This window comes from Chanodichthys erythropterus, chromosome 7, assembly GCF_024489055.1.
Source record: "Chanodichthys erythropterus isolate Z2021 chromosome 7, ASM2448905v1, whole genome shotgun sequence".
Classification (NCBI taxonomy): Eukaryota; Metazoa; Chordata; class Actinopteri; order Cypriniformes; family Xenocyprididae; genus Chanodichthys; species Chanodichthys erythropterus.
In genome coordinates this window covers 38,183,896-38,207,504 of record NC_090227.1, presented here as the reverse complement: position 1 = coordinate 38,207,504, position 23,609 = coordinate 38,183,896, and the positions used below count along the sequence as shown (strand labels likewise).

The 23,609-nt window shown below is 37.3% G+C and overlaps 1 protein-coding gene across 2 annotated transcripts in view; it reads left to right on the top strand.

Moving 5' to 3' along the window:
• The window catches only part of LOC137023410 (novel protein similar to elongation factor RNA polymerase II (ell)), a 54,975-nt gene that overhangs the window by 4,043 nt on the left and 27,323 nt on the right, over positions 1–23,609 (top strand). Inside the window, exon 2 of one of the 2 annotated variants that reach the window (XM_067390471.1) lies at positions 1,653–1,700. The exons of the other annotated variant lie outside the window; for it this stretch is intronic. Within the exon in view, the coding sequence (XP_067246572.1) occupies positions 1,653–1,700 (48 nt within the window). The remainder of the gene's footprint in view (positions 1–1,652; positions 1,701–23,609) is intronic. 2 annotated transcript variants of the gene reach the window in all.

Here is a 23,609-nt window from a genome sequence, read left to right as displayed (position 1 = left end):
CAAGAGATGGTTATATAAAAGGCCTAATTTGTACACACTTTATGTGGTGGACAAACACCACAGAGTAGATAATGTCCAGGCCTGCTTGATGTACCTTTAGAAAAAAGACCAAATTGCTTTTTGTAACTTACCTTTAGTCCTAATTAGTGCTCAACATTTGTTGGCTAAAAGCTTTTCCCATGATGTTTGCCCTGTCCCACCCCCACTTTTTTCTACATGTCCACACACACTCAACATCCTCACACTCATCTACGCCTCACACAATAACATTTGATTGACTCATGTTAGGTCTTTCAAGTCGAGATTTATTAATCGGACGCATTCCAGTGCAGATTAGCAAAGCCCGGCCTTGATCTTTAGGCTCGCACAAGCAGAACCATGACACTGCTGAGAGGCCAGTGACAGCCAGCCTTTCATTCTCTCAAAAACAACCCCCTTCACTCGCAGTCTGCATGAATTCATACAGGAGAGAACTGTGCCTCTGTCGATGGGGGCAAGCAAGTAACGGGAGACTGTAATTACTGTGAAGGGAGGCTAATAGGTAGGCATGATATTTCACTGAAGTTAGTACCTAAACACAGCTTGTGGAAATGCTGGCATTGTGGGTCAACACTTAATAAAATGAAAACCCTCATGCCGTTCTAAACCTGTATGACTTTCTTTCTTCAGTAGAAAGTTAATGGGGTCCAGTTGTGTTGTTTTGGAATCCATTGACTTTTATTGTATTGAAACGATGTGATGGTGAGTAAATGATGACAGAATTTTGGTTCAAAAAACATTTGCATTGTTTTTCATGAAGGGATTGTTCACACAATAATGAAGATTCTGTCATTAATTACTCACCCTCATGTCGTTCCAACCCTGTAAGACTCGTTCACAAATTAAGATATTTTTAATCAAATCTGAGAGCTTTCTGTCCCTCCATTGACAGCTATGCAACTGACACTTTGACAGTTCAAAAAAGAGATCGTAAAACTAATCCATATGCATTTTCCGAAGAGACTCAATTGCTTTATATGATGAACAGATTTAATTTAGGCTTTTATTCACATATAAACATTCATCAGCGAACATTAACATAAACTGAACCTGCTTGATGCGCGAGAACGAACCTCTTGCGGAAGCTTAAACGTGTTGCGTAGCACGAATGAACCTCATTGGTTCTCGCACGTCAAGCAAACTTGCTTGAGCTTCTGTTTACCACAACTAATGTGTGAGTTGATGAGTTTTTATATGTGAATAAAAGCCAAAATTTGATATGTTCATCATATAAAACGATTGAGTCTCTTCAGAAAATCTTCGCTCAATTTATATGAATTATTTTTACATTCTCTTAATGAACTTTTTGAAGCGACAAAGTGTCAGTTGCGTAGCTGTCAACGGAGGGACAAAAAGCTCTCAGATTTCATAAAAAATATCTTCATTTGTGTTCCGGAGATGAACGAAAATCTTACGAGTTTGGAGTAATGAATGACAGAATTTTCATTTTTGGTTGAACTTTCCCTTTAAAGCATCTTGGACTCTGTTCCAGCCTAAAAATACAGGTGGAGATAATGCAGTTCCAGGATTTCTTTGTTTCTTTCTAATCCTTTGTATAATAATAGTAGATGCTAACCAACCTCTTCTACCTTTTTTTTTTCTTCTGTCCCCAGGGGTCCTTACCAAATCAACCGGCAATTTGCTTCAAGGGGAACCAGGGGGTAAGATGAATGTGTTTTTCCTCACCCCTCCTGATGCCTAAAAATTGCAATCCTTTAATTAGACCTGATTGTTGAGTCGTGCAGCAAAAAAACTCACGGCACCCTTCAGCTGCCTGCATACTCTCTCAATATTTCATGAGCTCCTGAACCATCGCCTGAAATGGAGAGGGAACTGTAGCTTGCAGTGACGCCACTCTTAGGGCCTGCCCGACTAGATTGGGAACATTTATATAATTATAGCAGCACACATGTTCATAAGCACAGTTATGCACCATAAATTAGAAGACTGTCATCGTTTGGATGCGATTCTTGGGTTTTGTATCATTTGCGTGCCAGTGGTTTGGCTTATATGTGAGTATTGTTATTTACAGCTAGTGAAATTGGCAGTGTGGTCACACTGTATGACCTAGGTGGATTTTTGGTAGGGGGTGCATTCCAGTGAAACGCCTGTAAAGAAAGATGCCTGTGTCTAACCGGATTAGCACATTCAGCCGTAGCACACCTCCCCATCAGCGCCTGCTAGCCACAATCAGGCCCGTCGAAAGCATACTCATCTGATCCAGAAGCGGGACAGGAAATGGACTCAACAAACAGCAGACTGTGTGACTCGATTGCGGTCGGAAGCCCGGGAGAGGCTACTCAACACCCCCGAGCTGTTCGCCAGGTTACTGGGTCAGACTGGTGACTGGAAAGGCTTTGTCAAGAGCTCTAGGAAGAGGTGGGGGTGTTGGTAAACCCAAGGGAGCCTCTTGTGTCTCTATGCCTGTTGTCTCAGTGCAGACATGAAAGACCTGCGACAAGGAGGGGGATAACCGTGGCTGCCGTGTCTCCTAAAGCATCGTTCGACCCCCACTTATTCCACAATTATAGTATGCAAAATACTGTCACATGTAGTCGAGCAATATCTGATCTAATGAAGTTTCTTCCGCTTTAAAATTGGAGTAGCGTAGTTGTGTCAAGTGTGTAAAACTGGAATCTGTTCTAATTGTCGAATTAGATTTAGTGATTATATCTTTAGCCCATTACATATTCAAATTGGCTGCACTGAATTTGAGTGTTCATCCCCTCCTCCTCTGATAATGGGCTGCTGGGCATTAATGAGGTATTTGAGCCGAGTGTGTGTATATATGTGTGTGTGTGTGTGTGTGTGTGTGTGTGTGTTTGTATGTGTGTCAGGGTGACAAATTAAGCTATTACAGCTGGGGGTAGGGAGTGATGTTAAGTCCACAATACTGAAACCAAGTTATCAGTCATTCTATTAGTCGTAACCTCAGGATGCTTTCACTTCAGTCAAGCTTGATATAAGATTGAGTATCATAGTTTTACAACGGATGGATATCTTTGAACAGCACTCGGGAGATAGACGCTCCCATTTCCGGTCTTTCTTAGGCTATGTCTACATAAATTCTTGGCCTTCCGTTCCACAGTAAGATGCCATTTTTGTAGTGCGAAAACTGAGCTGTTCCTTGTTGATAAATTTGAAAATGGCATTTTTTTGTTGTGGACTGTGAAAATGATGCCTCATGTTTAGTCATGTGATGCATATTGTACTCAGGTATTTCTGTTGTTATACTGGCGTTGTTGTGCCTGCTACTCATCTCCATAAAATAAATGTTACATTTGTACAGTCTTCATATTACATTCCTGCAAAGATGACAGAAAATTCAAGCAGAGATGACAGAAAATTGCTGTCATGTGGCAAAACTAGGGCTGTGGGCTATGGACGATCACATTTTTTGATCAATATAGCCATGGTTTTGAAACAACAATACTTCCTTACCCACATACTTGTCTGTATCATTTTTTTGGAAACTGGCTTTACTGACGTTATTTGCGAGCACCATATCTTTGCATAAATGATACGTGATGGCGTTGGTTATTTCTTTATGCCTTTTGAACTCTTTTTGTATGTTGTGCAGTCTGCAAATGCCTGTATTGTCAATTTTTATTCACCTGTTTCGGAATGCGGCAATGTTTTTCTACGTAGACGCGCTAGACGGACGTCTTTAACTGTTGCGCTCACGTCTTTTCCAGCATGTGAAATGGCATTTCTACACAGCACTCGAGGTAAAAGAAGTAAGGCTGCCCCCTTATAGTCAACTAAACGTTAGTCGATGAAAATAAAAGTCGAGTCAACCAAAATTTTATTAGTCGAATCGACAAAAATCCACAGGAAGTGGCGAAGTCATGCAATCTGTGACGGACAGATCGTTAACAGCTGGTTTATGTGGTAATTACAGTACAGTACATTTATATAAATACAGTACTTATCACCTGAAAAAAGTAAGTTGTAGCAACTTTACGTGGCCGGCTGGCCGCTTTAACTTTAACCTAGAAAAATATGGGCTATACAAGTGTTTGTGTGGAGTGTGAAAGCTGAATAGTAGCGCACTTAAAGGTGCTAAAGAGGATGTTTTGTTTTATACATTTTTGCAATATTACTTGAAACTGTCTTTACTAACTGATAAAACACTATTTATTAGGTGCACTGAAAGGAATAATATTAATATACATCATCTTTGCATGAGGTAGGGCCTTAAAAACATCAGCCAATCATTTACACGATCATCGCGTAAACGATTGGCCCTCTGGTTTGTCAATCACTGCCGTGACGTTCCTTGTGAGAGACTAGCGTGGCTGCACACTCCAGCGGACTTTCCACACTCCACAGGCGCCGCATGCAATGTTTTTGTCAGGAGGCAGGAGTAACAACTGCATATTATGAGTTACCTGCGGTGAGTCTGACATAATGAATCCACGAACACGACACAGTGAATGCCGGTGGTAAACACTCGTGTTCCAATACTCATGTTCCAATACTCGTGTTCCAATACGAGTGTTTACGAGTTTTGGGAGGTGTTCCTTCGAAGGAGGGGGGTTGTTCTTACGCATGCGCTCATTACAAAAACTGAGTAACAGTCTTTGGTTTATCAGTCGACGAAAAGATCCTCTTTAGCACCTTTAATACATGACAGCTAACATGGAGTTGCCGGTGTGAACACTTGCACTTAAAAAAACTCCGTAATTTTTGGTCATTTTGGGCCGGAAATCGTGCCTTCTACTGTCGCGCGTGATCGCGATTTTATTACGATTTCGATTAATCGCACAGCCCTAGGCAAAACATGATGGCAGTTGTGTTTTATATGTTGGTTGGGTGCGACTCGGATGTGTCAGTAAGCGGTGAGATATTTTGCTAATAAAATGATTAAACCAGAAGAATAATGTGAGAACTTTTATCATGTCTGGTCTCCTGTTGTCATCTTAGTGGTGATGACTTTTGGAAACTTTGGGGAAACGCTTGAAACGCTAGTGTTTGGCATTTTCCTTTCAAAAAGCTCTTTGTCTTTTTCAAATGTATTCAAATTAATGTAGATGCAGCCTTTGCCAGGTAATTTTCCTCCATCTGCAGGAGGGCTCCCCCAGACCAGGGAATTCCCATAAACCTTGTCCTGACTTGTCTCCAGACCTTTGACTGGCAGCGTGGAAAAGTCAGGGAGTGCCCTGCTGAGAATTGTCAGCTGCCAATTTCTACTAATTTGACAATGCTTTGATAATGCGCGTTCATGTGGCAGTTAAGAAATGATTTAGCCATCATTGGGTTTTAACAGATGGGGGAGCTTTAATTTGCTCAATTCTCTCCATCTGTAGAGGAGGATGATGATGCAACTGATGAGAAATAATACAAGAAAAGATGTTTAGAGTAGTAAAATTCCTTTCATATTACAGGGAGTAATCCCCAATCCTGGAGGATTTATAGACTCTGAATGCCTTTGATGGCTTCACTAGGGATGTTCGGTTTCAGTTCGGATTCTCAAAGACTGGGATTTCACATCATGCAGCCCCATTTTCTTTTGGTAATTGGATTTTTGCTGCACAAATTTAATTATCTAGAGGCTACAAATATATATATATATGTCTGTTTCAATGAACAGAAACAGTTCTCATGGCGAGAAATGTGAAAGGGTAACGGCAGTGTCCTGCAGTTTGACAGGCTATGTCTTGACATTTTTATACGACTTTCCTCGAAATTCTTGTATTATACATACATTTTTATGATCTCATATTAATTGAGAGACTAAGACATGGCTATAAGTGAGAGAGCATATTAAATTAGAGAGCATATTATTATGCAGAATCATGTAGTAGTTGCATTGCACAATTTCCATAATTCTCTTATGGGAAAGGAACAAATTAGGATGTCTGAGAATGATGGATGTCTGTGATGAAAAAGAGAAAGCTTTTAAAAATCTAGTTTAAAATGCATTTGCCAGTAAGTTCTTAGAAATGTGATTTTTGCTTTCATATTGGTATCATACGTTTTTGGAAAACTTTTATGTCATTTTCAAAATGCAATGAAACTTTTACATGATTATGTATAATAATATGCTCTTTAATTTAATATGCTCTCTCGCTCAGTTGTGTATTTGTCTCTCGAATGATAACATTGCATGTATAATTTGTGATGTAGTTAATCTAAAAATGTCAAGTGGTGTAACCCTCAATTGAAAAAAAAAAAAAAAAAAAATGTTGCATATTGTATGGCCAATAGTCAGGGTACACATCATATTTAATTGCAAATAAAAATGAGGCTGCTTTTTCAAAGGTCATGCCATTTGACATTTTAAAGCCATTTTAAACCATGCCAATAAAAAAAAAAAAAAAAAATGTAATTAAAATATAAAATAAAATAAAAATAATCAAACCATTGACACATAGTCATGGTCCTCTAAATGACTCCTCTAGTTGCTATGATATTTGTTTCATTGGGTATACTACAATGATTTTTGATTTGGTGGACTCTTAATAAGACTTTTTTCTTACAGTCTACAGACAGTTACACCACTTGGACATTTCTGACTTAATGCTACACAGAGAATTAATGTATCTAATTTAGGAATTGAAAAAAAATGTTCATCATAATGCATTGAAATTTTAATGTATTTTTGAATAACATAAGAGATCCAGCTAAAAAAAAAAAAAAAGTCAAGTCAGTGACCTTTCTTTACTAAAAACACCTGTTTATGACTTTGAGCAGACGATCCAGCAGCAGCATGAATCTATACCTATTTCCTTAAAGGTTTTCTGAGTTTGTGTGTGTTTGTGAGTGGCATTAGTTGTGTTGGAAGGCGCGACGTAAAGCATTTCTCTCTGAGAAGTTCTCATGGTAAATGTGTGTGAAGGTTTAGCTTCCCCCACCCATCTGTCTTCTCATCATCGCTGTGATTGTCTCAACCTCTTTTCTCTCACTGGGATGCACCAGTTCTCCATCTCGCACCTCCGATGAGTGTGTGTACGTGAGATTTTGATGGAGAGTGTATATTAGTGTACATTAGTCTAAATACATGTCTGTATAATATGCATTTATGGGGTCCTCTGTAGCTTACTAATTTAATCGGAGGACGAGGGAGTGTATTTATTTTACTAAAACTTGTCTTGGGATCTGTGAATTTTGTATGTATGGTCAGCTCTATTTGTGACTATGCTTGTCCGAGCAAGGAGCTTCTATGTGTGTGTGTTATGAGCCTGGCTTTTTTCTTTCTTGAAAGCTAATTAGAATGACAATAAGAGGAATGAGCGTAGAACGCAGAGAGTCTCTGGCAGCAGAGGCTGAGTGGGGGGAGCTGTCCCACGTGTGAATGAAAGGGCACACGCCGATTCTTTCATCCAGATGTGACGTGCCTGGCGACGTGCACTGGGACCCGAGTGCCCGTCTTGTCTGGGGCCCAGTGTTTTGACTGGCAGAGCTGTTTGCTGCATGGTCTTGCCAGGCCATATTTGAGAAGGTCCTTGGTGGAACAGGGATGATATTCTTTTTTAATGTCAGAAGAAGTCTTTTAAATAATAGTGTGAGCTTATAGTGCATTCAAGTGCACATCAATGTCACCAAACTGAGTTGGGCGAATGTTAGTGGGAAAACATGTCGGACGCAATGGATGCAGCATCTGTATTAATGGTAAATTTGTTAAAATTAATTAAATTATTATTATTTAAGTTGCATGTACAAAATACCTTACTACTGTGCAATTATGATAGAATATATTACTATTCAATTACCAGCACCTTCATCAATTGAGTAAAAACAGAAAGCAAAAAATTATCCGATGTGCATTCTTTATTCGTAATTTTGTAGATGTGGATTGAAAAAATCTTGTTGAATTTTATTTAGAAAATGTACATTGGCATTTTACTCTGACCAAAGTGGTTTAAATGCACTTGACATTATAATTTGACTTTCCAACTTATAAATATGAACTTCCCAGGTGGAAATGAAAGCACCATTAGCCAAGGCCCAAAACTGATAAAACGTGCATAAAAGGAGTTGTTTGCCATTTGGCCAGTTACTTCATAAAGAAATGCAATATAAAAATATTTGCATTTAAAAGTTTATCTAGTGATGCACCAAAAAAAAATAAAATAAATAAAGCTTTCATTTAGCCAAAGTAACTCTTCATTCTGTTCAGGGTGTTGTGTTTCACTGTGATAAATTAAAAGCCACAGAAGAAATTTTACATATTGCTAAATAGCATCATTGTTGGTCATGGTGAAGTGTGTCCACACTAGACTGACACGTTTACCTGTTGTAGCTTATCCATGTTGTGTGCACAAAATACTCAGTCAAAACATGTTATCAAAGAAGTGCTAATTAAATTTCGCTGTTTCGGTCAATGATTTCATCAGAAACCAAAATTAAGGCACAACATTTTTGGTTGTTAAAGTCTAGTCAGAATGATCCCCCCCCCCCACAAAACTCCAAAACTATTTTTTTTTTGTTATGATGTTCCCAATTTTAAGTAAGCAGAACTATCAAGTTTTGAGTTTGTAGTACTCGTAAGTGCATGTTAATTGCTCCTAACTTGAAGTTCTGAGTTTGCTCATACATTTTGATAGCAATTAACATAAAAGATTTAGTTTATTAACTTTTTTATTTTGAGTTCTTGCAAATCAAATGAGGTATTTACTTTACCAAATAAGTTGTCAGAACTCAAAAAGTTAAATGAGAATTTAAGCTATTTTTTTGTACTCATATTTTTATTGTTCTTAACTTAAAATATTTCAGTGCACTAATTCACTGTATACATTTAACTTTTAACATATAAATTATCAGATTATCTCAATGTAAATATTTTGCTAGCTATAACAAACTAATTTAGAAAATGCCAACTTGCTAATTTGCTAAAATGTTAACATTGTATAGAATGAGTAGAGCAACTTAAAACATGTAACTTACCTGCTCTCAAACCTGAGACACTTGGCGCCACTTGTCACCATGATGGTAACTCTCCAAAAAACCCACATTAACAGAAACTCTTCTAAATTAGCATAACAAAACATTAATCACTACTAAATCTCACTTACCATTAATCTTGCACAAAAAACCATTATATAACTCTTAATTTGAGCATTTACCCTCCTTTTTGTGTGCCATGGGCAAAGCAATAATGCTAAATAGAAATCCCAGCCCAGTTTCAGTTAATCTTAAGGTAGTCTAAATTAAAAGAAATGAATTCATACAACTCAAAACATAGCACTTGAAATATGTCAGTGCTGTGAATTCAAAAGAAAAAGAAAGTTCTAAATACTCATAACAGTTCATTTAACTGAACTAATTTGTTTAATTTAAGTTGCTGCGCAGATGAAATTGAGGAACAAAATGATAAATGGACTTAATGCTTTTGTGACAGGTGCAAGTTGATCGAGAGACGGCCACAATGACCTTTTTTCAGAAATATGCAAATATTGACAGCTAAATAATTTAGTTGTGACAGGGTCAAAAATAGTTTCAATAAAGGAATGAAATGTGTATGGTAAATTTGGTTTAAAAAAATGGTAAAAATGTGGCATGGTTAAATTTGGCAAAACATTTAGTGCTCATTGTTTATTTTTATGCATACCAAGATCCTCAAGTAAAGCATTTTTGGTTTCAAAAGTGACGGACTGTGAAGATAAATGTGATTAATGTGGAAAACATGTGGTGGTGTGTTTGTGAAACTCTTCCAAAAATGTTGTACTGTACATCTCACAGCTTTTAAATGACTGAGCGGAGCCAAGAATTGCATGGGGAAGATCACAGACACTTCAGGCCTTTCATGCACGGACACACACAGGGCACGCTCACAGTTCTGACGTGTCTGGACCGACTTCTGAAAGAGTGCGGCTCTGAGTAAATTGCCCATTAACGGGCCGCACCTCTCAAACGTTGTCTGCATAGCATCTTTCTTTTAATCCATAACTCGCTCTTTATTTGATGCTTAAAACCTCATATTATTGTCTCCTTGGGTTTAAATGTTCTTTTTTTCTCTAAGCATGCCTGCGTCCTGTTGCCGTTGACGTGGATGGGATGTGTCAGTTTTCAGTCACATGAGTGGATCCATTGATTCCGTGCCTGCAGCAGGGGGCTTTGGCTCGGCCCAGCAGGATGCATTGCTTCTAATAGTTTATAGTAGTTTTTCGTCACATGGGTTGTTTAAATCTTATTTGAGGAGCATTCATGGCCACGTCTAGCCGTCACGTGGATGCAGTCAGAAACGGAAACCTCTTTCAGGTTTGTTTTTGTTCATGTAGCTTGTCTGTCATGGTCATCCGGCAGTCTAGAGTGTGACTGCTCGGGAAATGAGCAATGGTCTTGTAAATAAACATTGGCTTAAAAACATTCTGCTTTTCAGGGACAAGTTGTTTTGACCAGTTTCTGTCTTGAAGCTTTGAATGAAGACCTTTATATGACAAACTTGAAAGAGAAGTAGAATAGGTACAATAAACTAAAAAAGAATGTAATTGTGACTTAATATTTTAGAATTTAGAAACTTCATTTCTTACAATTTATGACTTTTCCTTACAAACAAACTTCTCTCTCTCTCATAATTGCAATGATATATATCTCAATTTCATCTTGTCTCACAAACTGCACCTTAAATTTCACAATATCTAACAATGGCAACTCCATATCTCATGATTGAATAATTTTTTCTTGTAATTGTGGCTTTAAATCTTCCAATTGTGATTTCAAATTTCACAAATTCAACTTTATATCTCACAATTGTCACAATTGTGACATTTAGTTCTTATATATACATACATACATGCATAAATGCATATGGTACATCATTTGTTAACATAAGTTAACTACATTAGTTACCATGAAGCAACAATGAAAAATTCTTCTAAAGCATTCATTCATTTTTAATAGATCATTAAATACATTTTAATTCATTAACACATTATTAAATTCAAAAGTTGTATCTGTTATTATTATTTAATAGACCTGAGCTAACATGAACAGTGAAAAATGAGCAGTTGTATTTTTATTAACTAACATTAACATGGATTTATTCAAATCTGTAGCAATTATCTTGCGACCAAATTGTAAAGTGTTACCATTTTAAACTTTCTCACAATAACCTTCTTATTTTTTACTTTTGAGGCAGAAAAATGCTTCTGAGAACCTGTTTGTTAACATTATTTGAAGAAGTGATTTGTAATTGTGTGTACGCTTTAATATTCAGCCTGTACAGGCCTTATTATACCATCCTAAATTGCTAGTTGCTTTTTGAAAGTTTCTGATCTCCCTGCATTTTCCCATCAATCCTCTAGCAAGTGTATAAAAATACAACTACTACACATGCTGGCCGATGACTGCCTTGAGCCTTTCAAAGCTGGCGTTGTGTATGAATTTTCAAAATGTGTGACATTAACCAATCAAAACGTAGAGAACTGTTCCACTATTGTAATCTCAGAGGCCAGTGAGGCTGTGGACGCCCCCATAGACCTGCCTCTACTTAATTTGCTCAGACTCGTCACTATAGTAACTGATAGGCGAGTGGAGGATGGCTTCTGGCTGCTCTGTGAATGGGGTGCATATGAAAGCAGCATGCGGGGTGCTTTCCTCCCCCATTACCAAGACACACACACACACAGAGGGATGGTTATGGAGTCAGGTCGCCCAGTGCTTACTGAGCTTGACAGATTAGCCCTCAGGTGCTAGAGAGGAGAGAGAGACAGATTTTGCTTGGCATCCGAGGCAGTTCCTCAGGGGATGAGGCAGCCACCACAACCCCCTCCACCACCCCTCTTTCAGCTCCACAACTTCTCATCGCCAACCCCCATTTATCCTTAAACCAACCCCCATGCATCAACAGACATCCAGCAGACCCTCCCCATTTAAATGTAACGGACTTCAGCTCGGTACCGCGACAGAGTGATTTAATATGAAAGACAGAGGCGAGCTCATGCACTGCATTCATAATACGTGACTCATTTATCATATCATAAATGGTGTGGTTGAGAAACCATGTTTTTTGGGAAAAATTACAGGGTTTCTCAAAAGGTAGAATGCATTATTATTGTTCTCCCCTCTTAAATGCCACTTGTGGGAACTATTATTATTTAATCGCTGGAGCCAAGACTGTTTTAAATCTCATTGAGCATTTGCACACTTGTGAGACACTATGATGCCCCTTTTACAAGATGTATTATAAGTCTCTGGTGTCCCCAGAATGTGTCTGTGAAGTTTCAGCTCAAAATACCCCAAAGATCATTCATTATAGCTTGTCAAATTTGCCCCTATTTGGGTGCGAGCAAAAACACGCCGTTTTTGTGTGCGTCCCTTTAAATGCAAATGAGCTGTTGCTCCCGGCCCCCTTTCCAGAAGAGGGTGGAGCTTTAACAGCTCGCGCTTCAACACTGATGGAGAAACTCTTAGAATGAAACTGGACGTTTCTGAACGGTTAGTCGATAAATTCATGTGCCGTCATGTTAATCTTTTGTGCAAATCCAGCATTGAATTGACTCTCGTTTGTGAAGCAGTCCGGCGTAAAATGATGACATGGTAACAACACTCTACAAAAGTGAAAGAGGAGGGCAAGAAAACCAGAGTTGCCATGTTGCACAAAGCACTGTCTCATTCATATTACACCGCCTGAGTTTTGGCCTAGTAAGATTATTTTTTTAAATACTTACTCAGCAATAATGTGACAGTAAATGCATTCATAATGCAACAAAGATTTCTATTTCAGTAAATACTGTTCTTTTGAACTTTTTGTCAAATAAAAGAAATAGTTTCCACAAAAATATTAAGCAGCACAACTGTTTTCAACATTGATTATAATAATAAATGTTTCTTGAGCAGCAAATCAGCATATTAGAATGATTTCTGAAGGATCATGTGACACTGAAGACGCTGAAAATTCAGCTTTGCATCACAAGAGAAAATTACATTTTAAAATAATACAATATTTGTAATATTTCATAATACTACTGTATTTTCAGTCAAATAAATGCAGACTTCTTTCAAAAACATAAATATTACTGACTCTAAACTTTTGAATGGTAATGTATTTCGGCTCTTGCTCTTCTTTTTTTTTTTTAAACTCTTTTGTGCAAATCATCTGTTTACATTGGTGCTATGAATCTTTCGGTTGACACTCACTGGGTTAGAATGTTTCAATTCAAGTTTGATTTGGTAACCAATTCAATGCAGTTATTTAATACTTCCCCTAATTTTATCTTACATAAGAAAAAGAACAGTAACTTGAGCTTCAGCCTCAAAGTATACACCTGCACTTAACACTCAGTCAGATGTTGTGACAGTGGCTCTGAGAGGGACTTTTCCTCAATTCATAATTCACAGTTTCCATAATTCATCCATCTCGCCCCTTATGTAGTGGATTATCATTAGCACTGTAATCTCAAGCTCTGTATTATCCACTGTCTCTCTCTCTCCTCTCGTCACTCGCTCGCTCTTTTTTTTTTTTCAGCCCTCTCCCTCACCCCTCTTTTTTTTCTCTCTTGGATGAGTGGCTCTGTCCGTTTCGGATCGGGGGTCATGTAGTCCTGTTTGTCGGTCCTGGGCAGGGATGCCCCAAACTTCCCCCTTCCCCCACCCCCTTCCAACAGGCCACACGTTCCTGCTGCTTATGAATAATATAGGCCAAACTCTGTGCCATCGCATGCGGCGGGAACAAAAGACGAGCGCCTCGCAGGAGCCGTAGACGAGCGCGCCGCGTGAAGAGAACAATGGTGATGATCGCGAAGAAGACTGACTGTAGAGTAGACGGAACCAGCGGAACTAATTTAACCAGGCCAAAGACAACTGAGTTCTAAAGTAGAAGGTGCTCATTACGTGACTGGTCAAAGTCAAAGAAAAATAGCCAGCAGTATAATTGCAGGAGCAGAGATAAAAGCATGATTTTGGACTGCTAGAAACTTCCCATGTGTTCTGACACGTAGAGATGGTTAAAGACACCATAAAAACAAAATGGACAGTTCTTATTTTTTATGGAATACTGCACTATTTATTATTAATGATCTATCAGTGCACATCATTTTTTAAAAATTCATGTGCCCTCATAATCTTAAATCAAAATAACTTCTTCTCCCTTAGTGTTGTCAAAAGTACTGACATGTCTGTACTGAAATTTGAAAAATGTGACGCTTTGAGCGCTGTTGAGCTGATTTGTAAACACCTCTGATTGGCCATTGTGTTTACATGCTCAAATATACACTACTGTTCAAAAGTTTGGGATCGGTAAGATTTTAAATATTTTTAAAAGAAGTTTTGTCTGCTCACCAAGATTGCATTTATTTAATTAAAAATACAGTAAAAACATCAATATTGTGAAATATTATTACAATTTAAAATAACTGTTTTCTATTGGAATATGATATAAAATGTAATTTATTTCTGTGTTGGAAAGGCTGAATTTTCAGCATCATTACTCCAGTCTTCAGTGTCACATGATCCTTCAGAAATCATTCTAATGTGATGATTTGCTGCTCAAGAAACATTTGTTATTGTTATCAATGTTAAAAACAGTTGTATACTTTTTTTTTTTTTTTTCAGGATTCCTTGATGAATAGAAAGTTCAAAAGAACAGCATTTATCTGAAATACAAAGCTTTTGTAACATTATACACTACCGTTCAAAAGTTTGGGGTCAGTAAGAATCTTTATTTTTATTTTTTTGAGAAGAATTTAAAGAAATTTAATTTTTTTTTTTTTCAGCAAGGATGCATTAAATCGATCAAAAGTGACACTAAAGATATTTATAATGTTACAAAAGATTATATTTGAAATAAATGCTGTTCTTTTGAACTTTCTATTCATCAAAGAATCCTAAAAAAATTACTGTACACAAATATTTTGTACATCTGTACACAATAAATGTTTCTTGAGCAGCAGATCAGCATATTAGAATGATTTCTGAAGGATCATGTGAAAATTCAGCTTTGCCAACACAAGAATAAATTACATTTTCAAATATTTTCAAATAGAAAACAGTCATTTTAAATTGTAATAATATTTCACAATATTACTGATTTTACTGTATTTTTAATTAAATAAATGCAGCCTTGGTGAGCAGACGAAACTTCTTTTAAAAATATAAAAAATCTTACCGATCCCAAACTTTTGAACGGTAGTGTATGTTTGTGATTGGCTACAAAGATCAACGACTTCAATGACGCTCTTCACCGAGCACTTACACAGATACCCGCTTTCAAAATCAAAAACTTCCGTGTGCTTTCAAACGCTCCTGTGCGTTTAGCATTGTAGCCAATTGCAGACATATCTGATGAGCGCATGAACACAATCAGAAGTGTTTACGAATCCGCTCAACAGCGCTCAAAGCGTCACATTTTTAAAATTTCACTACCGACTTGGTATCGAAGTCGGTACTTTTGACAACACTACTCTCCCTATTGCAGAGACTTCTCTTCACTTTGATGATGTGTTAACTGCCGTGAGGGTGGGACAACCTGTCACTCACATGAGATCACAGCAATAGCAAACCACAACCATCCAAATAATTCCCAATGCACAAAATTCATGTCCCATCCTACACTTTTTTTTTCTTGTTCAAGAAGTTATTTCACTCAGATATGTCACAATAGGGAAGAATTCCGTTTCATGCCGACTTTAAGTAGAAGCGTTTGCGTTCACTTGCTTCTGTATGGTATTTTTGTGGTATTGGTCTGGTGGAAGCTGTTTCATGCTGACTTTAAACAATAAGTCAACTGCTGCAGTAATTGTTTACTAGGTGGCTGTCAGTTTCAAGCCCTGGCCTGAAAGAATAATGCCAAGTGTGAGGACGAGATGTTCTGTTTCGTCTCTTACATACACTGACCCAATACGGCTTAAGAAAGAGAAAAGAAAACAGCACCTGAAACAACACGCCAGCTTCTCTTCTTTCCAAACAGATGTGTGCTTCGTAGGAACAAAACACAAGCATTTAAAGTCATAAAATCTCATGAGCAGAGAAAGTTTTGAGTACTTTAAATCTGGGGGGCAGTGCATCTCACCACCTCATAAAAAACATTATAAGGTTATTAGAAAGAGGCAGAGCTGTTTTTTTCCATGGTTGCTACAAAGCACAGCCTTTGTCTCGTCCTCATTGGCCATGGCCCCCGCTAAGTCGTTCTGTTCCAGCCCAGTTCACACCTTACAGCAGACTGAAAGTATTTGACATCTCCAAACACACATGGCACCGTGTGGCTGATGTGGCAGAAGATGGGCCGCAGAGGACAACTTTATGTTGTGCTCTGCTCCCTTGTGGCTGTTATGATGTGGATGAAGCCCACCTGTGTAATGTGTATGTGTTAATGTTATTGACTGTGGAAGATGTTTAACTTGCAGGACTGTTGCTTGGCATTATGGACATTACTGAATTGGTCACTAACTATAAGAACACTGGGTCTCATTCACTAATAATTGTTTACTTGAAGAGTTCTGGTTGATATTAGAGATTTTATGGTCTCTGTAGATTTTGGTTATACACTATCTAAAGTTTTTTTTAAAAAAAATAGAAATTATTACTTTTCTTTAGAAAGGATGCATTAAATTTAGGGCTATCAAACGATTAATCGCATACAAAATAAAAGTTTGAGTTTGCATGATATATGTGTGAGTACAGTGTGTAATTAATATGTATATATAAATACACACAAAATAATGTATGTATTTAAGAGAAATGTGTTATGTACAAAAGTTTTTATTTATATATAATATAAATTATATAAAATATAAATAAATACATATTTATAAATATTTCTCAAATATATACATGAATGTGTTTGTATTTATATATACATAATAATTATGCACAATACACCCACATATATTAGGCAAAATCAAACTTTTATTTTGTATGCGATTAATCGTTTGACAGCCCTAATTAAATTGATCATAAAGACATGTATAATGTTACAAAAGATTTCTGTTAAAATAAATGCTGTTGTTCTTGTTCATCAAGGAATCCTGAAAAAATGTATCATGTTTCCACAAAAATATTAACCAGCACAGCTGTTTTCAACATTGATAATAATATGAGCATAAAACCAGCATTTTAGAATGATTTATGAAGGAGTAATGATGCTGAAAATTCAGCTTTGCCACCAAAAGGATAAATTACATTTTATTTTAAATTTTAATAATATTTTTTAAGAAGTGAAGTGACATGTGGCCAAGTATGGTGACCCATACACCGACAATCCCTGCCGGACCTGAGACTCGAACCCATGACCTTTGGGTTACAAGTCCGACTCTCTATCCATTAGGCCACGACTGCCCATTTAACAATATTACTTTTTTTAACTGTAGTTTTGATCAAATAAACACAGCCTTTGGTGATCATAAAATCAAAAACATTTAAAAATCTTCCAGACCTCCAACTTTTACATGATGTATATCCATTATTGGAGGTTGAATTTGACATGCTCATTTCGCCTACACATTGAGATTACCCTTTGCTGTCATTTAACATTCACTTAAGGTTAATCTTTGAAAACACTGTTAAATGTAATATTTCACAAATCTCAAAATTAAAATCAATTTTTAATACTGTACATTATAATAACACTTGTAGCATTTAATAAGATTTCAGTTCACCCATATATATGGTTTGGAGTGGTTCTAAATGTAATCTTAAATTTAAGTGATTAGATTTAAATGAAGTTAAATGTTAATTTAAATTGATTTCTGCATTATTACATTAGCAAACAGTATGCGTTTTATGCGTTATATGTGTATGGTTAGTAAACGGGACTCATGAGAAAAAGGCTTGAATCTCAATCATCACAAACGCGCAGAACTCGGTGAGAGAGATAACATTTCAGTAACAACCCTTGAAGCAGTCAGTATTTGCATTGTAACCTTTCTGATGTACTACCCAATGTACTGATCTAAAAGCTGATAAAATCTCACCTGCCGAGCTGGGCGTTGGCTCTCGCTGGAGGAATAAACACAAAAAGGAGCGAAAGGCAAATGAACAGTCAACTTGAAATGCAGATAATGAACTTTGCTCAAAGCCTTTGGATTTCTAGGACACTTTTAAATCTTGGATTTAGATGTGGATACTAACAAGTTATGTGGAAGCTCTACTTTTATTGGTATCTCTTGCTTTATAGCCCTTAAGTCTCTCTTAAGGCCTGTTCACACCAAGGACAATACCCATAAAGTTTTAATATAATTTTATGAGAATAGTGGTGTCCACACCACAACTATAACAATAAGGACACAGAATAATGAAATCAATGGGAATATTTCATTCCAATATTTCAATAATGAAATCATTTCAGAATGATTTTTTTTATTTTTTTTTTCCAGCTGATGAATGATAAAGTATTGACAGCCAATTTAAGGAGCTCAAGCATTTAAAGCGGGAGACGACAAAACTGCAGTGCATGCTTAGAATAAACTAAACTATAATAACTGCCTAATATATACTGCCCGGCCAAAAAAAGGTTGCTGTTTGGATTTAAATCAACAAATGCTTAAGACTTTATGATTGGATCATTATTGCAGTGATTATTATGTTTTCATGTTAGCATGTTATGTTATATACCAAAAATTGATGCACCACATTTATTTCCATCAAGAGGTGCATCAGTTTTGGGTCAAGGTCTTGTATTGACAATGCAAGAGTCAAGCACTCTGTAAAGTCTACTCCAGCACATCCCAAAGACTTTAAATGAATTTAAGGTCTAGACTCAGAGGTGCCAATTCATGTGTGAAAATGATTCTTCATGCTTCCTCCCAACCATTATTTTACAATTTTTTTAGCCTGAAGAATCTTGGCTTTGTCATCCTGGAATATGGCCATGATGCGTCTTCCAACATGGTTGTTTAAGAAATGAAAAACTACACACTCCATCAATTAGGGTTAAAAGATTAGTTCACTTCAGAACTATATTTTCTGAAGTGAACTAATCCTTTAAAAGAACTGTTCCCAAACATGCTAGAAGCATAATAATCGATGCAATAATGATCCAGTCATAGACTCTTTAGCATTTGCCTATTTAAATTCAAACAACTTTTTTTTTTTTTTTTTTTCCCACTCAGGCAATGTAGTTCTAGTTCTTGTTAATGGTGTGAATGGGCCTTTACTCAGATCTAAGTAACTTGGTGTGATCCTGCCACCATAAAAAAAACAACATTCTCCCTGGAGACAGAAGCTGGGAACCAAGGGGGTAAATGACATATGGTTATGAAGATCGAGGAGGAAACCGGGAATGGAAAAAGAGGGTAGTCCCCAAAATGGACTGACCTGCATGACATTGATTAGAATCAGAATATGAAGTGTGCATGGTGGTTGGGCCAGGGGTCGACGTGTGAATGTACCACGTGGAGGAGATGGGGACCAGGGGTTGGGGGGGAGCACTTGTCTCCTGGAGGGTAGGGGATGGGGGATGTGATGCTTTGGGAACAGGGGGCTTTAAAGGGGAGGGTAAAGACTGTAAATCCACGGCTGTGCAGATGCCTCAGAGGTGACTAGCTTTTGTTCGGCGGTGTGGCCATTTGAAACGTAAATGATTATTCATTCCTGTGCACCATTGACCTACTTCTGGGACCTCCTTGAAATGACTTGTTGAATTTGGGTGAAGACGGCTACCGCTTTTGGCAGTGGCTTCCAGCAGCTGTAGTCCCAAGACTAGCTGTTGGCTGACCGTGATGCTTTTTTTGGTTTGTTGCAGGAAAATATGCATTAGTCTGATCATGCCTTATTGCCTTGTTTTTTTGAAGCTGAGGACATAACTGGGTCATTCCCCGACTCAACCCCCATGAGTGTCCATCGTCGTAGCAGACTACTGTTTGCTTCTATGTTGTGACTGCTTGTGAGTGCTTGTTTTGTCGCACGGAAAACTAACAGATAATGATGGGGGCAGGGTTCGTTCTGTGGGGGTAGTGGAGCTGAATGTGTGTTTGTGAGACTGGAAGCTTTTTATTGGCTCCATGTGGCCGACAGTGCTTATGGTTGTACTGCGTGACCGGGCATTTGTGACAGCCAAAACCCTTTTCTGCGGTGCCCGTACATGCTGTTTTTAGATGTGTAGGATGGTAAATTGCTTGCTAGAGTATTTATGCACTTCATTAAACACAGCTGAAATGAGTCCAGTGTGTTTCTAAAAATGAAGAGGTCAGTGTTTGTGTTTTCTTGAACGTTTATGAAGCAAGCAATTGTAAGAAACTTGGAATAATGAACTTGTATGATTATAAAAAGATGGCATTTTATTGAGAAGGGGTTTTTAAACTTTTTTGATGCCAGTGATCCGCAAATATGATGATCCCTTTGTAAACATTTCTTACAATTATATAGGCCACTGTATATTTTCATACATTAAAGGATTAGTTCACTTTAAAGTGAAAATGACCCCATGATTTACTCACTGTCAAGCCATCCTAGGTGTATATGACTTCGTTCAAACGAACACAATCTCCCTGATGCTCTGTCGCGTCAGTTACGCTTTTTTCCTAAGTTGAATACGGAAGGTGTAGGACGTAACGTAAGCATTTTGAACGGCAAGAGGCATTACACTTTCTTCCTAAGTAGAATAGTTATTTAACTTTATAACTTGTTAAATAATAGGGCTGGGTATTGACACAATTTTCACGATTGAATTCGATTACTATTCACATGCTTTCAATTCGATTAGGATTTCGATTCAATTCGATATCGATTATTTTCTATATAGTATTTCAGTTACAGTACATGGCAAGTTTTCCAGAGGAAAGAGTTTATACTGTAAACTACACATGTCAGTTGGTACGACTATAATAATATTGAAGGTTAAATTAACTTATTTATATACAAACACTTAAATTACACTCAATGATGATTTTATTATAAAAAGTTTAGAATTACATGATCATATTTTTACTGCATTTTTTTTAATTTTTTTTTAAATATAAACATTTAAATCGCGGCTGTCATAACTGATTTATTCAAACATGCATGAAATATTGAAGAACATAAAAAATTATAATGTAATACGGTGCATACCTATATTTATCAGAATGCTGCTTTCTAGAGCACACTTTTCTAGCTGACTAATGAGTTTATGGTCACTGAATATGTTTTTCTGAGGTAAATGTGACGTTACGTGACATTGTAAACAAGCTGTTTTATTGACATCTTTCCGCAGTTGAAAAACTGATTGAGATATTACACGAGACATGATACTGATTTCGGTAAGATGTACTGTATATTTTAACATACCTTCAGATGTTCATTCATGTTATTTCGCGCTGTAACTGGTATTAAAGCGGAGGAGAGGATGCTGCTGCTTCTCTTTAACTGAGGCGCTACAGCGATCGGTCACGTCACATTAAACAGCGCCAATTTGGTATCTATTTTTTGAATCTCATAATAAGATGGATGTCACTTGAAATATAGACTTTGCTTCATATCAAAAGTAACAAAGCACAAAGATTACTGGGATTTATTGGTTGGGAGGCACTACATATTCTGCTCATTCATCAACTGAAAACAGACAAGACTAATCAATTCTTGAAATTTAAGAATCGATATTGGTTTGTAAAAATGAGAATCGATTAAAATCGAGAAATCGTTATTTTTTTTACCCAGCCCTATTATATGCGTATTTTTCTTACACAAATGCATCGCTTCTCTTCAGAATGCTTTTATTAACCCCCCCGTGCCATGTGGAGTACATTTATGATGGATGGATACACATTTTGAGTTTCAAACAGGTGGTTTCTGTTCAATGCCATTTTAAAGCTTCAGGGTGATTATTAATATAACTCTGATTGTCTGAAAGAAGAAAGTCATATACATCTTGGATGGCCTGAGCTTGAGTAAATCATGGGGTAATTTTTAAATTTTAAAGTGAACTAATCCTTTAAGACCAATATTATAATTATGTTTTGCTTCTGTATAGTCATTGAGCCTCATTCATGAAACATTCGGAGTAATTTGCGCATAAACAGACCTTCCTCTGTATTCACAAATGCTTTGTAAACATAAAATTTGATAGTTAAACCTGTGTATGTTTATGAATTCCAATCATTCGTAAACAAGGCGTGCATGCACATTTATGCACAATTAGCATAATTCCTGCCTATGAATTACAACTACGCAAATTACGTGTCCAGGAACGATGTGGAAACTGCCTTCTCAGGTTTGGCTCCAGTATATTGCATAAATGCAAATGAGACTAATAGGCCATATGCCTAAAAATAAATATTCAATCAACGTGTGTCCACCAAAGCGAGCTGAAAAAATGCCTGGTGCTCTTCTGAAAACGGCCAATTGGGGGCGCAACCTTTTTTCATCTGAGACACTTTGGTAGCCTCCATGGCAGTAATGTGTTACTAGTATCTCATTTTAAAGAATAGCCTACTACTGAATATAAAAATGAAGTAACCAGCAAACTTCTCCATTGTTGTTCAGTCGATGTACAATTAGGATGATTGGTCAGTGCAGTATTTGTCCTGTCCCTCGTCCATTTGTGATTAGACGGCTGGGAAAAAAGTGACAATGACGAGCGCTGCATTTTACCCAAAGTTGAACAAAAAGACGGGGCAAACGAACATGTGAAATATTATTATGGTACATATTAGTGCATAAAAATGCAGTGTCACCAGTTTGCCTAAACAAACACAGAACGTTTGAATGTTTTACGCACCATTTACGTGTGGTAAGGAGCAAGTGTAAATTTGTTTCATATCTCCAACTAACATTTTGTCAATACGAACATTTCCGTCAGAATGGCTTTACAAAAAAAATGTGTTCTGCTCATGTTTCATTTGATTTTTTATTCATATTAATTGCTTTATTTTGTTTGTGGTTGTTTTATATTTCCTGCTGTAAAGGAGCATTATGATTTTTGAGTTTCTTTAGTCACTGATGGGAAAATTGTTCAGTCTCTGTGGACAAATGTTGCACTATGCTTTTTGAGAGCTTTCATGCCCTAGGACATAGATGCATTCTTTAAACCAGTCTTTAAACCGAACTTGCTCACACAGCATAACCCTGCATATTTGAAAATACCCTGTGGCTCCGTTTGACAGTGGGAATTAAAGGTGCCTTGTTATTCTCTGCCATTTTATTTATGGAAAATCACACACCTGAAAACTGTTTTAAATGATTTAGGTGACTTTTTGTGTCCATAGTCATTGCCATTTTCCACCGCACTTTTGGACACGTTCGAGCACAAATGATAGACTGCTGCCTTCCGAACAAAAATATTTAAATTATCCGGACACTACCCATCCATTTCCCTCAAATCTAGGACGCAACTAAAACATCCATCATTTTCTGCTGGAGGCTGTTTGAAAGGAAAAGCTGTTTTTAATGACACCGCAATACCTGTTGCTTAATGAGTTTGTATTTTGAATTGCCTTTCTGTATTAGTGAAAGTAGGTTTCTAGGCCTCCCTGAAGAATATGGCTTGTCTTTTAATATCAGAAATAGCCTGCCTAAAGTCTTAAGTTATGTTTTATACGAGCCGCCGGATGAAGGAGAGATGAGAGTGCCGCGAGGTTGATTATACGTACGGCTTTCGCTCAGACTCACAGTGTGGCGCTCGGAGCGCTCCCTTGCCATGTGTTTGGCAGTCTTGAAGCACTGCTTCTTTGGCTTTGTGCATGTAGAGTTGGCCAGAATCGTATTGATTCCTTTTC